The sequence below is a fragment of the Mustela nivalis genome (assembly GCF_964662115.1).
Source record: "Mustela nivalis genome assembly, chromosome: 13".
In the NCBI taxonomy this organism is placed as follows: Eukaryota; Metazoa; Chordata; class Mammalia; order Carnivora; family Mustelidae; genus Mustela; species Mustela nivalis.
This window is the reverse complement of record NC_139032.1, coordinates 88,286,682-88,305,529: the sequence shown is the minus strand read 5'-3', so window position 1 is coordinate 88,305,529 and position 18,848 is coordinate 88,286,682. Positions and strand designations below refer to the sequence as shown.

Sequence of the window (18,848 nt, the reverse complement as noted above, 5' to 3'; positions counted from 1 at the left end):
GAGTTTTGAGCATTTTGCTAGTGAACTGGGGAATCCGCATCAGGAATTCCTGGCATGTTCCGAGAATAAAGTATAAATTAGCGTTATGAACGGCATGTCATTGTGCGCACCTGGTTATATAGACACTCTGGGTGCTCAGCCAGGACTGGGTCATGCAGGAACCCTAAAGATAGGACTTATTGAAGAAACGCACCAGAAACAGTGTTCTTCTTGACAGCCAGACTTACCAGCTTATCAGTGCTTGGGAATGGTGCCCCTTTTAGCTGCCTCAGACCACCCTGGATGTACTACTGGTTACAGGCTGCTGGGCCAGGAAGCAACATTATTACCCTGACAGTGTAGGCGCAGTGCAGGAGGGCAGGGCTTAATAATGAATAATTAAGCAGTACTTAATAATGCTCAAAGTCTCCTCGACAAGGGAAGGTCAGCCATGTTTCAGCAGACTTTTCACTGGGACGCCTGTACCTGCCAAGCCACTGTCAGGGTGGGTAATTTTTAAAAATTCAAGAGGTTATACAGTTGGCCTATCCTGCCACTTCTGCTAAAGCTGAAGCCCAAATTCCTCTCCTGTCAACCCGACCCTGTCACTTCAGCAGACCGTGAAAATGAATGTCACCCGGGAACCTCTTTGAAGAAAAGCAAAGACTCTATCACGGGGTATAAGGAACTGTGGAACTTGACAGTGGCCTCCCACAAAAGTAAATAAAGTGTAGACACAAATAACCAGAAGAACTAAAAATGATTCAGGCAGCGGATGGTGGAGGAAAATCAGCCTTTAATTCCACTGCGCTGGCAGGAGACAGTGAACTCAGAGAGCACGGAGAATGACAATCACATCCCAGGGGATGGGGAGGTTTTCCAGACTGTGGAGACTCCTCAGAGCAGCAACGGCTCAGTTTGGTATGGCCCCTGTGACAGTCCAGCTCGAAGCTCCCGGAGCCCTGGGCCGACTGAGTGGCCGCAATGGCTGCAGAAGCTCAGGGGCACAACAGAAGTACATCAGGGCCGGGAGGGTGGAGGCAAAAAGAAATCTTTCGGGGCCTTAGAGAAGAATCTTCTAAATTCAGTTGTTTTCTAAAGATTAGCTATTTAAAAAATAAGCATTAAGCTTATGCAACCCCAGCCTGTCCCTCCTACCAACCTTAAGTTTTCCCCTTAGAAATCCAAAAAGGATTGCATCAAGGCTCTGCTATGCAAGCCTTTCTCAGCGCCGAGCCACACTGTCTCATGCGTTGCTGTAGTACCTCCCCCAATACCTCGGATACTGCTCCGCTCATTCCAGGAATACGATCCCACCCAGCACAGCCCCTCGAGTGCAGCCCTCACAGAGAGGCGCCTCTGCAGATGGCCGGAACTGATAACCCCGCGGGCTGAGGCGTCTCCAGGTGCTCGGACAGCTGACGGGCGAGTCTGCCAGGGTGGGTGGGTGAGGAGGAGGCAGCAGGCCTAGGACACTTGGATGAGTTGCCCAGTGGTGGATACTGCCTGATTAAATGAGCTCCCTGTGCTCCCCTGGCACATACCAGCTTTTCTCGAATTCTGTGAATCATGCATCCCACATGCAGGCCTTGCTCTCTCCCTCTGAGCGCTATTCTGGACCGACCCCCGGCTAATGAGTTGTCAAACTAGATCATGCCTGCCTGAATCTGTTCCTAGGATGCTGGTTAAACAACTCCAGGGAAAAGAAACCATTACCCTGTTCAGTACAAACCTCAACTGATTACCGCGAGGCGGCATGGTTTGCCTTGGATAAACAGCACAGATGGGAAGCAAGCTGTCAGCTCCAGGAAATCACCTCCCTCATGGGCGGTGTGCTCTGGTGTTCTAATTCACGAGAGAGGAACCCTTGTGGGCTGAAGGCAAGGTTTCAAAGGGCCCCCCACCTGGAGTATGTCCTGCAGAATGGAATGACCTAGCTCCACATCTGGGAGAAGAATGAGGACCCGAAAGGCAAGGTGGTAAGGCTGATCTCTAGTCACACATCAGCAAGTGGCCATGCTGGGTACAAAGACCTCTGCCATCATGGAAAGCACTAGATATCAGCAATAAGGGCTTTGGCCAGAAGACTTTGAGACATGCGGAAAAACAAGAGAAGAACATTAAAAAGAGAGAGATATGTGCATTTGTGTGGTACAAATGAATGTTTGAGGATAGCCATAAAAATATTAAGAGGACTGCAAGGAGGGGAACTAGCTCTATCACACATTAAAACATATACAACTGTAACAAGTAAAAGTCTAATATTGGAAGAGAACAGAGGGTACATCAACAGATCTCAGTGTATAAGTAAATTTGGTGTATTTAGATCTGCACGAAAATGTAATTTAGCAAATGGCACGGGGATCCCTCAAAACACGAAGCATGTACATTAAACATAATGAGACCATCTTTACCAATCAGTGACAGATGTTTCCACAAGCCTGACAGCACTGTTGAGGTGGAGGGAAGATGCACTCCTGTTTCTCCTGGAAGCTCCGTTTCTCACCAGCAACAGGGTGAGTAAACACATCTGCACAATTTCTACAGAAGGTAATCTGACGACATCTACACAAATTCTAAATGCACAAAACCTCCCGTCAGTTCTAGCACCTTATCTTGCATACACTGACACTGTACACAAAGGGTGTACAACACGTTCCCAGTGCAGGTCATGACCCACACATGTACATGACCCGCCCTATGCCAATTTGGTATATTTCAAATACAGAGGAAAAGATAAATTTAGTAAATGGCACAGAGACCCCTCAAAACATGACACATGTACATTCAACATGATGGAAATTTGTACACATATACATATGTCTCTGAAATATGTACATGTACGTGTGTCTAGAGACTTAAACTTAGTGGATTCTGACCACAACTTTTTTAAAAAACGAGACAGAACAGGGGCGCCTGGGTGGCTCAGTGGGTTAAGCCGCTGCCTTCGGCTCGGGTCATGATCTCAGGGTCCTGGGATCGAGTCCCGCATCGGGCTCTCTGCTCGGCAGGGAGCCTGCTTCCTCCTCCTCTCTCTCTCTGCCTGCCTCTCTGCCTACTTGTGATCTCTGTCAAATAAATAAATAAAATCTTTAAAAAAAAAAAAACAAAACAAAAACGAGACAGAACAGAAGGGAATACGAAATATCAGAGTGCATTACATACAGTGAGGGTGAGGAAGGCTTCCAGAACCTTTTGTTACTAGTTTGAGTACTAGGTGCTGATGTAAATGCTTTTATACAGCGTGCCAAGATATTTTTTTTAATGGTTTGAAAGCCACCTCAGAGCAGTGTTATTTGTAACAGCAAAAGACTGGAAAGAACCTAAAAGTCGACCCGTAGGGCACTGCTTCAATAAAGGATAGTCCATCCACACAAGCAGTCATTAATAAGAATGAGGCAGCTCTACACGTGCTACTGTAAAGCGATCTTCAGTGAATGTTGGTGGGAAAAGTAAGATCCAAACAGTGTGAAGTCTGCATCATTTGTGTTTTTTAAAAAAATGTAAGTACAGGGATGCCCAGGTGGCTCCGTCGGTTAAGCATCTTGGACCCGCTGGGTTGTGGGATGGAGTCCTGCATCGGGCTCCTTGCTCAGTGGGGAGCCTGCTTCTTCCTCTGCCTGCAGCCCTTCCTGCTTATACATTCTCTTGCTCTGACAAGTAAATAAATAAAATCTTAAAAAAAAAAAAATAATATATATATATATAAAAGCATATACATACAGTGGGGTACTCTGAAAGAAACTGGTTACAGGGGTTGCCTCTGGGAAGGGGAGTGGAATTAGGAGACAGATTCTCACTGTAATCTATTTCGTCTTTTTTTTTTAACCATGTGCACACATTACATATTAATTAAAAAAACACATCCACCATCTCGACGTTGCCCAGTAACCCACCCGTCTGCACCCCGGATGACGGCACGGTACCTCAGGGAGGACAGCGGGTCCAAGCCGCACTCCCCAGTCGCACTTGAGGTGATTCTGGGCAAAATACCTCCTCCCATTTAAGTCCCCAACTCCTTAATGCAAAAACGCAGATAACAGTGACCTCCACCCTGAGGACCGAAGTGAGGTTTAAATGAGCGGATGCCTAAAAAATGTGCCCGTCACCAGGAGGAACCTGAAAAATGTGTCCATCACTAGGAAGAACCTGAAAAATGTTAAACCCTCCTTTTCCTTCATGGACTCTTGAGCATTGTTCATATAAAGGTCACAATAAAACTGTATATTCGGGGTGCCTGGGTGCCTCAGTCGTTAAGTGTCTGCCTTTAGCTCAGGTCATGATCCCAGGGTCCTGGGATCGAGCCTCCCATCAGGCTTCCTGCTCGGCGGGAAGCCTGCTTCTCCCTCTCCCTCTCCCTCTGTCAAATAAATAAATAAAATCTTTAAAAATAAAAAATTTAAAAATTTAGAAAACTGTACATTCAACGCATCTACAAAACTACGGTTTGGGTTTGGAAATCTACAACGGGTACAATGGGACCTCGTTCGTGATTAACAACTCTGTGTGTGTGTGTGTGTAATCGCGCGCAGGTACACACAGATTTACGGGAAGAACGGCAGGTACCATGCTTATTTGGGAAGTGCTATTAAGGTGGGTCTTTTACTTTAAAAATATCCATTTATTAACCCACTGAGCCACCCAGGCGCCCCTTAAAATATCCATTTATTATTGCAATTTTTTTATTATTGCATAGAAGATGAATTACGAGCACAATAAGTGATTTTTTAAAAGGAAGAATCCTAATTTAAGAAGTATGTCCCAAACCTAGCAGGAATTCCTATCTTACAAAACAGCTAGCAACAAAACTCCAGCAGGACAGGCAGAGAGCCACACCAGGCCCCTGGACTTGTAACATCACGTGACTGGTCCTCAACGAGTGTCTTTCCTAGGCTAACAGAGCGATGCCTGCGGCATCTACCTGAAGATGCTGCCTTCACGCATCTTCCCGTTTGGGATTTGTGTTAGCTTCTCAACCGCAGCATCAGGAGCCCTGGGTCCTCCTGGCCAAAGCTGAACACCCGCAGTCCAGCAGCTCCCCCGGCTTAGGCCCCGTACCTTGCCATCGGAAGCAGTGTTGATTCTGTAGTGGTACACCCTCCCTTCGTATCTCAGCGAGATGGACCTCTGGCCAGGACTGCTCTCGCTCTCCCGGACCAAGAAGCTGCCGTTGATCCCGCTGCTCAGCAGGTACTCAGCTGCGTTGCGGGACACGGGCCCGTGGTACCAGGAATGTTTCTCCAGACTGTTGACTGGTGTGATGTAGTTGCTTGGGACCCACCCTTGGCCATTTTTGGTTTGGGCTTCACACCACTCCCCATTGTGATTGTAGCCTAAAACCCGGAGCTTCTCACCTTAGAAGAAGAGAATCAAATCAGACATCAGCTTTATAAAAGCTGGCTTCGTTCATTCCCATTTATTCATACAGGATTACCAAAAATCTCCAAATCCCTAAATTCCTACTTCTCTTTAACAAATCCACATAAACAAATGCATTTATAAGTGTACAGAAGAGTACACTTTATAGATGAAGCTTCCTGTTGGCACTGAATAAAAAACACAGAGCCTCAGTTTTCATAAATCTATTAGGTTTAGTCAAGTGTTCTGTTCCTAGCATAATGAAATTTCTTAGGGAAAAAAGTACTTTTTCTTAAAAAAGAAAGAAAAAAGAAGGCATTTTCAGTGCTCGGTCCAGGCATTCTTTTCACTATGATGCTCTGTTTTTCTAAGACTATTGTACAGGGACTCTTCTTTTTAAGGAAAAGCGGCTCTCTTATAAAGATGCTAGGTGTTTCTTTTCTTTTCTTTTCTTTGATGTCTCTGCATTCTGATCTTTAAAGCTACTCTTTCGCTAGGCAAAGGGGTAGCTAGTCAAGCCACAGTTTCCTCTGATTTCTGTCTCTTGCAAGCACCAGCAGTGGTCCATAGCCCTTTTACCTTTAGTTATACTTAGGGTGTTGTCCCCACTGGCCACAAAATCATACAGTGCAACGAAAAGGTTTGGGTCATTTTCACTGGGGCCAGCAAGAAGGTTTTCCTTGGAGTTCCAACGAGCTGCTTCGCTGAGACCTTGGGGCTCAAAGTCAGATGCTACTGGCCTCTGAAGGGCTTCTGGAAGACAAAGGGGAAACAGAAGAAACAGGAAGAATTGGGGGGAAAAGTTAGTTTTATTCTGAGAAACAAAAAAAGTCTGTTTCCATCATTATACATTTCTAATCTATTTCATTTCTCAACATCTACGTGTAATAATAAGAAAGGCGGAAAAGTAAAAATGGACTCTTCCTTTCCCAAATCTTCTGAAAAATATTATTTTCATTCCAAGGTGGGAATCACTGTTCCCAAATAGGTTCAGCTTGTTAAATTCATTAATTCAAAATGAACTCAGTTAAAATTGGAAATAGTCTGTCCTCATACGTCTTTGCCACTGCTTCCATGTAACACAAGTTTCTTTAAAAACATTTAAAAACATGTCAAAGTTAATATGTGCACATAATTTAAAAAACCAAATAAGACGGAAAGGCTTATAATGAAGGACAAACACCTTCTACGCCCATCTCCCCTACACCCAGAGGCCAACAGCTGTGCTGTCCCGCGCCAGCCAGCCTCTCTACCAGTTACCTTCGTATTTTCACTAACAGACTTGCATAGACTTTATTTCTTGTTCTTCAGCTATAGACAGTGTCTCTCAGCGGTTTCCTTCCCAAGGTTAGAGTAGTCTCATCCTACCCTTCCTTCCAGCTCGCTCTCCACTCTCAAAAACGACCTTTGTTACATGTCTTTTACTTTGTGAAAACTAGTAAGTTCCTCCCACTCTGTAATAACAAAGTCCTTCATGTTTCGCATATAGGTAAGTGGTAAAAGCTGAACACCAATCAACATTTCTTGTATTAAGAACATGTGGCTAATGTTCACTACTGGGTCAAACAGTTCATTATCTTTTCCTGAAGTTTCTTCTTCCTTTTTTTTCTTGAACTACGCTCAACCTTACTAGAATTTCTGTGATATACACGTGAGCTTTTTTTAGCCAGCAAATGTAATCCAAGTAGGCTTTTTAAAAAAAGATTTTATTTATTTATCTGAGCCAGAGAGAGCGAGTGAGGAGGTGCACAAGAGCAGAGTGGGGGAAAGAAGGAGAGGGACAAGCAGACTCGATGCTGAGCACGACCCAGGATCATGACCTGAGCCACAATCAAGAGTGGGCCACTCAACCGAATGAGTCACCCAGTTGCCCTTAGACAGAGTCTTAGAAAGTGATAAGTAGGTCTTTATAGTCACAGGATATTATGGGTTGAAATCTAAATACTCATTTAAGGAAACTACAATAAGCAATCAAACTTTATTTATAAAAGGAGGAAAGGGGGAAATTCTAATCTTCCCAAATGATAAGAAACTTATTGAGGGGTGCCTGGGTGACTCAGTTGAGTGTCCAACTCGGTTACAGCCCAGGTCATGATCTCAGGGTGTGGGATCAAGGCCCGCATTAGACTGCGCACAGCAGACTCTCCCTCTCCTGTTGCCCCTCCCCCGCTGCACTCAATCTTTCTAAAATGAATGAATCTTAAAAAAAAAAAAGAAAAATTTAAAAATTACTTAAATGTTCCCTCTTTATGGATTTAGAGAACTCCCAAACATCTTTTCTTGGGCAATGACACCTGTCTCAGGGATGGGCCTGATTCTGCAGTATTCACTTCTCAAAAAAACAAAAACAAAAACAAAAAACAAATAAACCAAACCACTGGAGACACCTAAGACATCTGAGGAATGAGGCTAACCTCCAGAAACACACCTAGAGAACTTACAGAAATCGGCATTCTTTAAAATATCTCTTTGGGGGGCACCTGGGTGGCTCAGTGGGTTAGGCCTCTGCCTTGGGCTCAGGTCATGACCCCAGGGTCCTGGGATCGAGCCCCACATCGGGCTCTCTGCTCTGCAGGGAGCCTGCTTCCTCCTTTCTCTCTGCCTGCCTCTCTGCCTACTTATGATCTCTGTCAGATAAATAAAGAAAAAATCTAAAAAAAAAAAAAAATCTCTTTGGAATAAACTAATACAACATAACTAATGAGGGTCCTTTTTTTTTTTAAGATTTTTTTAAATTTATTTTTTAAAAGATTTTATCTATTTATTTGAGAGACTGACAGTGAGAGAGAGCATGAGAGGGGAGAAAGTCAGAGGGAGAAGCAGATTCCTCACAGAGCTGGGAGACCTATGCAGGACTTGATCTGGGATTAAGTTCCGAACCGAACATAGTTGCCCAATGAACTGAGCCACCCAGGCACTCTTTAAAGATTTTTAAGAAAATTTATTTGAGATAGAACTTGGATTTTTAAGCTCTGTGACCCCACCACAGTCCCTTCCAAATATTCACAGCTGGCTCACTCACACCTGGTCCCGCAGCAATGTTAAAATCACCTGTCTAAGGCATCCATCTGAATATGAACCTTAACCTGGGGGGTGGGGGCACGTGTGGAGCAGAGGCAGAGGGGGAAAGGCAGTCTCCTCACTGAGCAGGGAGCCCAATGGGGGGGTTCTATCCCAGGACCCTGAGATCATGACCGGAGCCGAAGGCAGACGCTTAACCAACTGAGCCACCCAGGCGCCCTAACAAGGGTCTTTCAATTCTAGCTTTCATACTACTGACTGAAGTAAACCTTCAGGAATTGTTTTTGCTAAAAGAGTAAATCCCAAATTACGTCATGACTATGTCTGGTAATCTCACTGTATGAATCATAAGGGCAAAGCGAAATTCAAGGGAGAGGACCTGTAACACTGCCACTTCCTAGAGTGTGAGCCTTCGTGATGGCTTAGGGCTCGCTCTTCCGAGTATCTTACATGGGATCTAAAAACACACCTAGCACCATCATGATCAGGGACTGATCAGTTAACTAAGTAAAGCCAGTTAAGGCAGAGAACTATTTTTTTTTTTTTTAATATAAAAAAAAAAAAAAGTGTGATCTACCATCCCCACCTGAATGGGTGTTGGTTGCTGGCCCTGACTGCAGGGATGAGGCCTGCCCTTTCAGGGGTGGGTGTGTGTTGAGTGTCAGAGCTTGTCCCCACCACTGGCTTCCAGCTTTGGTTTCCTGCAGGCCAAGCAAGGGAAGACTTGGATTTTTAAGCTCTGTGACCCCACCACAGTCCCTTCCAAATATTCACAGCTGGCTCACTCACACCTGGTCCTGCAGCAATGTTAAAATCACCTGTCTAAGGCATCCATCTGAATATGATAGAAACCGTCCTCTTTTTACGCCTGCATTTCACTGGTTTCATACTAAGTAAATAAAACAACAAGTGTTACTGAAGATCCGGAGAGAAATGTAACTGGCCCTGGGAGTGGCTGCAGCAGTGAGTGCCAGAGGATGGTGGTGGGCCCTGGGCACCGGAGAGGCAGGTTTTACAGGAAGCGGAGCTCACTGGTGGGTCAAGTCTTCTACTGCCATTATATTAAGTAACACCATTAGACTGAGGATTCTTAACATAAAAGAACTCTTGCATATCAACACAAAAAGACAAATCCCTCCACTATGGAAAAAGGAACCAAAACCATGAATAAGCAATTCACAGAAAATTTAAATTATCCCCAAACTTAGAAAGCATGTTAGCCCTGGCTAGTAATCAAAGAAATGCAAATTCTTCATCAAATTGGCAGGTACATTTTCTTGAGGCTATGTCAGTGTAAGACTTCAGTGAAACGTAACTTTCTCTGGCAGTGGTTCCCGGAGAAATCTCCACAACACTTTAGGAGGGCAACCGGAAATACAAACTGAATCTTTAGTTAATTCCACAACCTTTTATCACCTGTAGGAATTATCCTGAGATCTATATCTACTATTTACACTGATTTTTAAATAGCACAGAATTAGAAAAGTACAAAATATCAACAGAAGGTAAGTCAGCTTGTGGTCCATCCATAATACAAAATATATTCATAAGCCATTCAAAATATTTTTCTAAAGATTTCATTTATTGGGGCGCCTGGGTGGCTCAGTGGGTTAAAGCCTCTGCCTTCGGCTCAGGTCGTGATCCCAGGATCCTGGGATCGAGCCCTGCATCGGGCTCTCTGCTCATTTATTTATTTGAAAGAGAGAGAAAGAGATCACAAGTAGGCAGGCAGGCAGAGAAAGGGAAGCAGGTTCCCCACTGAGCAGAGAGCCCAACATGGGGCTTGATCCCAGATCCCTGAGCCAAAGGCTGAACCCTACCCACTGAGCCACCCAGGCGCCCTCATTCAAAATATTTTTAGAAACGACAGCTATTGGCTTGGGAATATACACATAATAATGCATTGTTTAAGTGCTCATATTACAACCTGTTATATACAGTATGATCCCAATTTTGTAAAAAAAAAAAAAAAAAAAAAAAAAAGCCCCTCAAAACAAAAAACTGAGGGGTACCTGGGTGGCTCAGTAGGTTAAGCCTCTGCCTTCGGCTCAGGTCATGATCTCAGGGTCCTGGGATCGAGCCCCACATGGGGCTCTCTGCTCGGCGGGAAGCCTACCCCCCACCCTACCCCACCCCCCACTCTCTGCCTGCCTCTCTGCCTACTTGTGATCTCTGCCTGTCAAACAAATAAAATCTTAAAAACAAAACAAACTGAAAACAGTACAGAAGGAACTGCACCAAAATGTGAACAGTACTTATTAACATGGGGTGGTAGGACCATAAACATGAAAAAACCTCCTTTATTCTCTTCTATATTCTGGCCTACTTCTCACAATATATGGGGACTGTTTTTATAATTCAGAAAACAATTACAAAAATAGAGAAACTGCCGTCACAAATAGGAACCGGCGGACACTTCCCTAGTTGAGAGTCTAATGTGAAAAAGAAGCCTGGGGGAGTAGGAGCCTCGAGCTGTCCTGAAAAAACATTTGCGCGCTTCCCTCTGGAGTCCCGACCTCGTGGCCATGAGCACACAACTCTGGCAGACCCGGCCCACACAGGAAATTAAACCAAAGTCATGAATACAGAAATGCTTTTCTTCTCCAGTGCCATTTGACCTCTTCTATCAAACATTCTGCAGCATCTGGATTTGATCAAAGTTACATAATCAGGGGAAGTGGCCTGGAAAACACCTGGACTAGGCAGAAGGCCGATCCTGGCCCAGGGGTGCCTGCGGATTTGAAGTCTGGGACGAGGAGGGACTGTCCCTAACATGGAGACCGCTGCTGGGAATTTCATGAGAGGGGATGAGCCCTTTGTCAGGAAGGAAAGGGCCTCCCACTGCTTTTTTGATTCAACAGGACGTCAGGAAATCCAAGGCAGTCTCTCGATTTTCCTCTCCAGTTCTTGCTCCATTCCACAAATTAATGGCCAAAGCCCAAAGGGAAGTATTGCTCATGCATACCTCTGGATCGAGACGCTGAAGTGTGGCCACAGCCCAACACCAAAACCTTCCAGTCAAGTCCCAGTCCAGGCTGATGTCAAAATTGACTCACAATGTATAAATGCCAAGTTCCTTGCTTCATTTCATATTGAACTACGCTCGTCAACCTTAAAAATGATCACAGCTTACAAGGCCAACACTGCAGAATGTTCTTCAGCCTTCCGGCTTCATGAGGGGACTTTCTGCCAGGCCTGAGGTCAGGAAGTTAGACCCCTGAAGAAGGCCCGAGGCTTCATTCAAAAGAGAGGCCCCGAACAGCTCCCCTCTTCTGTGCCTTCCAGTGGATCTTTTGGTTACTGTTAAGTCTTGGGAGAGAAATTTCAGCATCTGCTATTATTCTTCCTTTTTTTAGTGAACATTTTCTGCCTCATCCTTTCTGAGTCATACTTTAAGTCTTACTTAAGATTTGTATTTTCGAAAGTGCCTCTTGCCCCTTTTAAGACCCCTTTGTTATTATTTTACCATACCGTTCATCAGAAGGCTTCCATTCACCCATAAAACTCAGGCAAAGTTATTATTAATTAGCCAGTTGAGTACCAAGGATGGGGATAGCTTTAACACACACACACACACACACACACACACACAGCCTCCAGGGACGCCTGGGTGGCTCAGTCTGTTAAGCACCTGGCTTAGGCTCAGTCAGGATCTCAGGATGGAGCCCCTCTTCAGCCTCATGTTGGGAATCTCTGCTCAGTAGGGAGTTTGCTTCTCCCTCTCAAATAAATAAATAAAATCTAAAAAAATTAAATTAAATTTAAAAGCCTCCAAAAAGCTATGGCTTGGGGCGCCTGGGTGGCTCAGTGGGTTAAGCCGCTGCCTTTGGCTGAGGTCATGATCCCAAGGTCCTGGGATCGAGCCCCGCATGGGGCTCTCTGCTCAGCCGGGAACCTGCTTCCTTCTCTCTCTCTCTGCCTGCTTGTAATCTCTCTCTGTCAAATAAATAAATAAATCTTTAAAAAAAAAAAAAAAAAAAAAGCTACGGCTTTAACCAGGAGAATATCAAACTGTTTAAAAATCCAATAAAAATAATGCCACCAAATTCAGTGGGCCCATGTGTGTCGAACCTACTTCAATGGTACTCTAAAATGGCCTGGGTCTTTAAGGTACAATTTAAAGACAGTTTTACATGAAAGTAATCCTTTCTTAATTTAAAGTTGTGTGTCACTGATCAGAAATGTTCACGAAAGATTCTCTGACATGGCCTGTCTGATCTAGACTTCCAGGGGCTACCCCTGAGCCCCTTCCGTGGGCCAACAGAAAGAGAGTTATAACATCAGTGAACTGCCGGGCCCTGTGGCCACTTCATAGTCCCGAGGGGAGGGGAGATTTCACCTCCGGGAAAAACAGCCCTGGGAAGCTTCCCCCCTTCGGCAGGTGCTCCTGCCCCCATGCCCTCCGAGGACAGAGCAGCCCACACTGTATGGCTGGGACGGCCCTTCCCGGTCAGGGAGGGGGGAGGGCAGGGCGCGTTGGGAATGATAAATATTCCCCTCACTTTAGCTAGATTTCAATTACTTAACCCTTGTTGCTTTATTCTTATTTCCTTTGTGGGCCTTTCACTATTACCCTCCAGTTCCAGGCATCTCTGTAATTCAGAAATCTATAAAACAGATCCCTCAAAACAGAGGGAAGGCTTCATGTTTTATTTCAGACTCGGTTCCAACGGATGAGATCATGCTCAGACTATTCTCAAGTCAGTACACAACAGTCTCACACAACTTCTTATAAGATGAGCTTAGAGGAAAAGTATTATTTCCCACAATCTGAACTCGGTGAAAATCATTTTATCTACATTCTACATGGTCCTTTATTTAATAATTTACACCCTCACCCAGAGCGGTTAAAATTGTTTAAGAAACGAGCCTAGCTGAATACAGCCTTGGCCTTAACCTCACACTCAACAAATTTCGCCAGCACCTCAAACGCTGTGTTACCTGCTGGGGAGCAGGGGTAGGCGAGGTGGTACTGATGCCAAGGATCACCACATGGCCTCTGCTCCTTGTGGGAAGAACACAGCTAAGGAAAACGAACATGGCCTCGACAGTGGAAGTCAAACAGAAGACAGGCGCTGCCCTGTGGATTAATTTATAGGAACACAGACACTGAGGGTGAGGAGCTGTGAAGGGACCAGCTCACTGGCATCAGGAAGGATGTGGATCCTGAACAAGATCCTTAGCAAGGACAGCAGGACTGTGACAGGCATCCAAGGCCAGCTGGCATACTGAGGCTACTAAGGGAGGGGTCTTCATCTGTGCTGGGCTGTGGCCCCTCTGGTGAGGTCTGGTATGCCTGAGAAGTCTGCAAATGCCCAGAATATAGAGGACTGCAAAGGAGAACAACTGGACTGAACTAGTCCTCAAAATCTTTCCAAAAAATTATTTGTGACACACCACTTCCTTATTAATGCATTAAATATATGGTTCTTTAAAAAAAAAAAAAAGATTTTATTTATTTGGCAGAGAGAGACACACAGTGAGAGAGGGAACACAAGCAGGGGGAGTGGGAGAGGGAGAAGCAGGCTTCCCGCCGAGCAGGGAGCCCGATGCGAGGCTCTATCCCAGGACCCTAGGATCATGACCTGCACTGAAGGCAGATGCTTAATGACTGAGCCACCCAGGTGCCCTAAATATATGCTTCTGTATTAACACATTAAATAACAAGAACCAGGGGTAACTACTGTCATTTCAAAGTAGTGATATGTGTAAGCAAGAATCACAACTGTTAGATGACATAGAAATATCTGAGTTCTACCAGTGACAAAGTCACAAGTACCTCTAATATGACTGAGCTTTGTTGCCTACATTTTTAAAAAAATGAAACGCTAATTTTCCGTTAGAGGTCGGTGAAATAAAGTTCTAGTATTTCCCCATCCAAGGACACGGAGCCCCTGTATTCTATCCCAAACCCCAAGAGCCTTTCAGGTTCACAACTCCTACACTACAGATGTGGTTCAGTAGAAACCCCAGTGATCTGACAGGGAGAGGGGCCTAGAAAAGAGGCTGCTATAAATCAGTGAGAAGTACGAATTATGCAGCTTTCTTTTTAAATAAATGCAGTTTTATCACACTTCCCACTAATGGGCATTATAAGCAGTAAGTTAAATAGGTTTCCAGAGAAACCCCCTTTATAAAATTGAAGAGTAAAAAGTAAAGTTATTTAAATTAGCCCAAGGTTTAACTATTTCCCCTGGAATCTGTTTACATTATAATGTCCCAAGCCAGTCAGGTTTAGAAAACAGAATTCTCCATGCTAACCTCTGTCTCTATCAGCAGTCCAAGTACTAAGCCTTTCTGAAGGTACACAGTCCATTCCTTCTATCAAAAAGTAAAAAACTAAAAAAAAAAAATTCTCTATCACTTTCTAAGACTCTGTTCAAAGAAGCCTACAGTTCCTGGAGATGGAGCACAACAGAGACCCCAATGAAAGAACACCCCACCATCCTCAAAGCACTCTGAACATGATGGTCACCCCTCCCGACCCGACCCCCACCTCGTCCCAGCTAAGGTTACGCCCACACTGTGGCCACTTTTCCTGCGAAATCTCCCTGGGCAGTCCCATCCTATCGCTGCCCACCACACCCCCGGCTGGTCTCCCCTCTTCAACCCTGCCCTGCTCCATTCCCCCTCCACACCGCTACCAGAGGGGTCTTTCTAAAGCGCAGGCCTGACCAAGCAGCTCTCCGGTTAAAATCCCACAGGGATGGCGGCTGGCAGAAGCAGAAGAGGAAGCCCAGGACGGCTCTGCCTGTCACTGGGTGGCCACTACTGGCCAACAGGGTCGCCTGTGGCAATACAAGAAGAGAGAGGTCAGGTGCCTTGCAGGGTCTCTGGCGGTCTGCAGAGAACACGGAAGACACGGCTCCTGGCAGGTAACAGGCTCTCCAAAGATGGCTGGGGTTCTCCTTCCTCCCACTGCTGCACAAGCCTGAGCTCCTGAGTGGGCACAGAAAGCCCTTCCCACTTCCTACCGCCTCGCCCCGGGGGGATAAGTGCCACCCACCTCATGGGTGAGGAATCTGTACGCCTGGGCTCCAGGGCAGACAAGCATTGTTTAAACCTTGGTCCACCAGGTCTTGGAGTCATTACATCAGCAGCCTCCGGGTCCCCGCTGCACCACAGGGCAACAATGGCATCTACCTAGCCGGGCTGTCAGGAGGACTCCATGCACATTGGATGCACAAAATTTCTGCACCAATGTCAAGTGTGGTACCTGATCGCAGGGCCCTGCACTGCGGGGCAGGTACTCCCTCATTTATTACTGTCCCCACAAAACTGTGGACTCTGGGCCAGAGCCCGGCTTTCCTACCACAGTCTTCACCGCCTGCCTCGTGCAAGGCAGCGTGCACGGCACTGGTGGGTGTTTCTTCCAGGCAGCCGCTGTGTAGGACAGGCGGTACTTGTGTTTAGCAACAAGGTAAAAAATTAAGTCATGAAGGAAGAGTGCACCTCAACGATCTGTTCACCTGCAGCCAGAACGGCAGAAAGACAGAAGGATGCAAACTAAAGGCGCATCACCAGGGAAGCTTTTGTGAAGCTCTGGGAAATGCAGCGATTTTTTAAAATGGATTGTAAACCATTGTTAAGATCCTAAAACGAGGTGCAACATAAAAGTCCATTTCTCTGCGCTTTCAAAAGAAACAGAATTTGTTATAGTCCCGGCACAGGCAGACAGCACCTCCACGCACGTTCTGTCTGTGAGGGAGGAACGGTTCCCCGAGTCCCTGTACTGGCCCAGATTCAAACTGTCTGCAGTGAGCCCGCTAACCGTACAAGCATTTTTATTCTGTCACAGGCCATTTGCAGCAGACTGAAAGCCTCCGCCTCTGCCTGCCAGGCCTGGGATGGTTTGCAAGCATTCATTTCACATTTCCTGTCCTCCCTGAAAGGGTCATCAAGGACTCCTGGATCATTTTAGACCAGACTCACTGAAGAAAAAGGGCCACCCGACGGCAGGTAATATCCCCAGAAGGTCTTGTTAGCCATTATTATTCCTATTGCTAATCTCAGTGATAGAATGTGATCAAAAAAAGGTATGCGTTCCAAAAATCAATGACTAATTCTATCCATGGCCCACTTTTAAAATCAATTTTAAGATGTATGGTGTACAGTGCTGTTAATGACATTTGAGGACTGGTAAGATTGATAAGAATTAGGTCTTTAAAGAGAATTTAAGAGCAAAGAGTTTCAAGTTTATGTAACCAAGTGTGAAAGAAGAGTGGATGGTACGGATTGGTGGCTTCCCGAGGGCCAGGACTGTGCCAAGCACCGTGTCTGCACTGAACCCCAGGAGCCTACTAAGCAGGCGCTCTCATGACCGCTGGAGAGGCCAGGCGGCGGGAGCGGAGGTGAGGCTACTCCTCCCACCTCTCCCTCAGCTCCCCGTGCCCCAGCCCGGCCACCAGTCTGCATGGCTCCCACTCAGTCTCTCATTCTACTTTCGGTCTCAGAATCTGGCTTTCTTCCTTGCTCCCCTCGGGGTCTCTCCCTCTGCTGACCTCTGGTCATCCTCCCTCAGGCCCCTGTCCCCCCCAGCCTTTCTCATCTGGGTTCACTCCTTCTGGTCTCAGCCTTTCTCTGCCTCCCTCTCCTCCGTAATCCCCAAATGTCTCCCAGTCTCATTCATCGGACTTCCCTGTCACCACCACCCGATACAGACAGCAGAATCAAGTACGTATGGTGTGGGTTAAGAAAGGAGGATCTGAAAGCCAACTTCAGAGAATAACAACTCTCATCTCAAGGGCAAAGTTAGCCTCTCAAATGTCAGTAATTAGCTTTGGAACTGTAACTTCACTAGGCAAGAAAACAAGATCGACCATAGTGTGCTTTGTGTTTTTTTGTTTTGTTTTGTTTTAACAAATGTAACTTTGAGCCCCAGTGACTATGAGAAGTGACTTAATCTGCCCTCTCTGGGGCTTGAACTCAAGACGTTCAGATCGAGAGTGACTCTGTCAGTTGCACTGAGGGCAATTTAAGATTGAGCACAATTTGGTCATTGTTCCAGCTGAGTATGGGTACAAGGAGCTTAATGGGCTATCTGCTTTTCTTACAGACTTAGAATTTTCCATTTAAAAAAGTAAAAAAAAAAAAAAAAAAAGAAAGAAAGATTTATTTTATCAATCTTTTAGTGTTTAATTATGATCCACTATTACACAGGAAAAGCTAAATTCTTCCAATAACCCATTTCATCTTTAGTTTTTGTTGTATATATTTTTTATTTCATCTTTTCTAGTTTTATAGAGATACGACTGGCATAAAACAATGTATAAATTTCAGGTGTACAACATAATAATTTGATACAGGTCAATAATGTGAAATGATCAGTCACCATAGTAAGTGAACATCCATCACCACAAGGCTGCAAATCTTCCCTATGAGGACAACTTTGAAGATCTCATCTCTTAGCAACTTTCAAATCTACAATACAGTACTATCAACTAGTCATCATGTTGTACAATGTTGTCATATATTTTCAAGCTTATCTGTGGACAATTTTCCCTGTTTCTACTGTAGATCAGTGATTACAATAGCAAAATTATGATGATTTTAGAACAAAGTAACGAGTAGTATGAGATGTTCAGTTTTCACTATTTGGAGCTGCAAAAATACTGCCTCTGGAGGGAGTAAGATGCCAATCTTGAACCAATGGGATTTCTTCTTCCACAATTAAAACATTCGCCATGGGCATAAGAAAGGATCAGAGAGGGAGGCATGCCTTGCTGGCTCAGTCAGAAGAGCATATGTGACTCTTGATCTCACCGTTGTGAGTTCAAGCTCCATGTTGGGTGTAGACATGATGTAAATAAATAAAACCAAAACGGGGTGGGGGGCAGGATTAGAGAAAGGGAAGGTATCTTTCCTTAAAACCAATGACAGGAAGTATTAATTCTATGCACCAAAGCAAACTTGAAACAAATGGTTTTATTAACAAGAAAAACCATGGGCAAGGTTCAGCTTATTTCTATCATGACTTCAAGCAATGGAGAAACAGGCAAAGCCACATTTTAGCTAAATATTTGTTTAAAATAACAGTTAATGTGCTATAATATCTTGCTCTTTGCGAGGCTCTATATTGAACAATTTAAACAAAATCTCTCGTGCAAATCTCCCAACTCAACAACACAGGGACTCCCGCGAGTTGAATTTGAGAGATGAGAACACCGAGGCTCCGAAAGCGGCGTGCCCTAGACCAGCAGGCACGGCCGGCTGGCAACCAGGCCCAGGCTGCCGGCTCTGCGGCCACGTGCCCCACATGAGACCAGGACTTCCACAATGCCCTTACCATAGAACAACCTGGACTCAGGGACATCTCAAAGAAACTGCATGTCAGTATAAATACAAATAGTTAGCATTTTATTGGTTTCAAAAGCTTACTGGAATCTTCTCCCAGATCCTCAAAACAATCCTCTAAGGTGGGCTGGACGGAGGATGTTCGGTCTTTCTGTGTTAGAGGTAAGTAAGGAAGCAGAAAAGCTGAGAGTTCAGAC

General features: G+C 45.2%; 1 protein-coding gene across 3 annotated transcripts in view; it reads right to left on the bottom strand.

Moving 5' to 3' along the window:
- The window catches only part of ABL1 (ABL proto-oncogene 1, non-receptor tyrosine kinase), a 141,561-nt gene that overhangs the window by 32,244 nt on the left and 90,469 nt on the right, over nucleotides 1-18,848 (bottom strand). For all 3 annotated transcript variants that reach the window (XR_014302054.1, XM_082695979.1, XM_082695980.1), the window contains exons 2-3: nucleotides 5,917-6,090; nucleotides 5,038-5,333 (exon numbers count right to left, since the gene is read on the bottom strand). Coding sequence is in view for 2 of the 3 variants with exons in the window: in XM_082695979.1 (XP_082552105.1) it covers nucleotides 5,038-5,333; nucleotides 5,917-6,090 (470 nt within the window). In the remaining variant the exon portion in view is untranslated. The remainder of the gene's footprint in view (nucleotides 1-5,037; nucleotides 5,334-5,916; nucleotides 6,091-18,848) is intronic.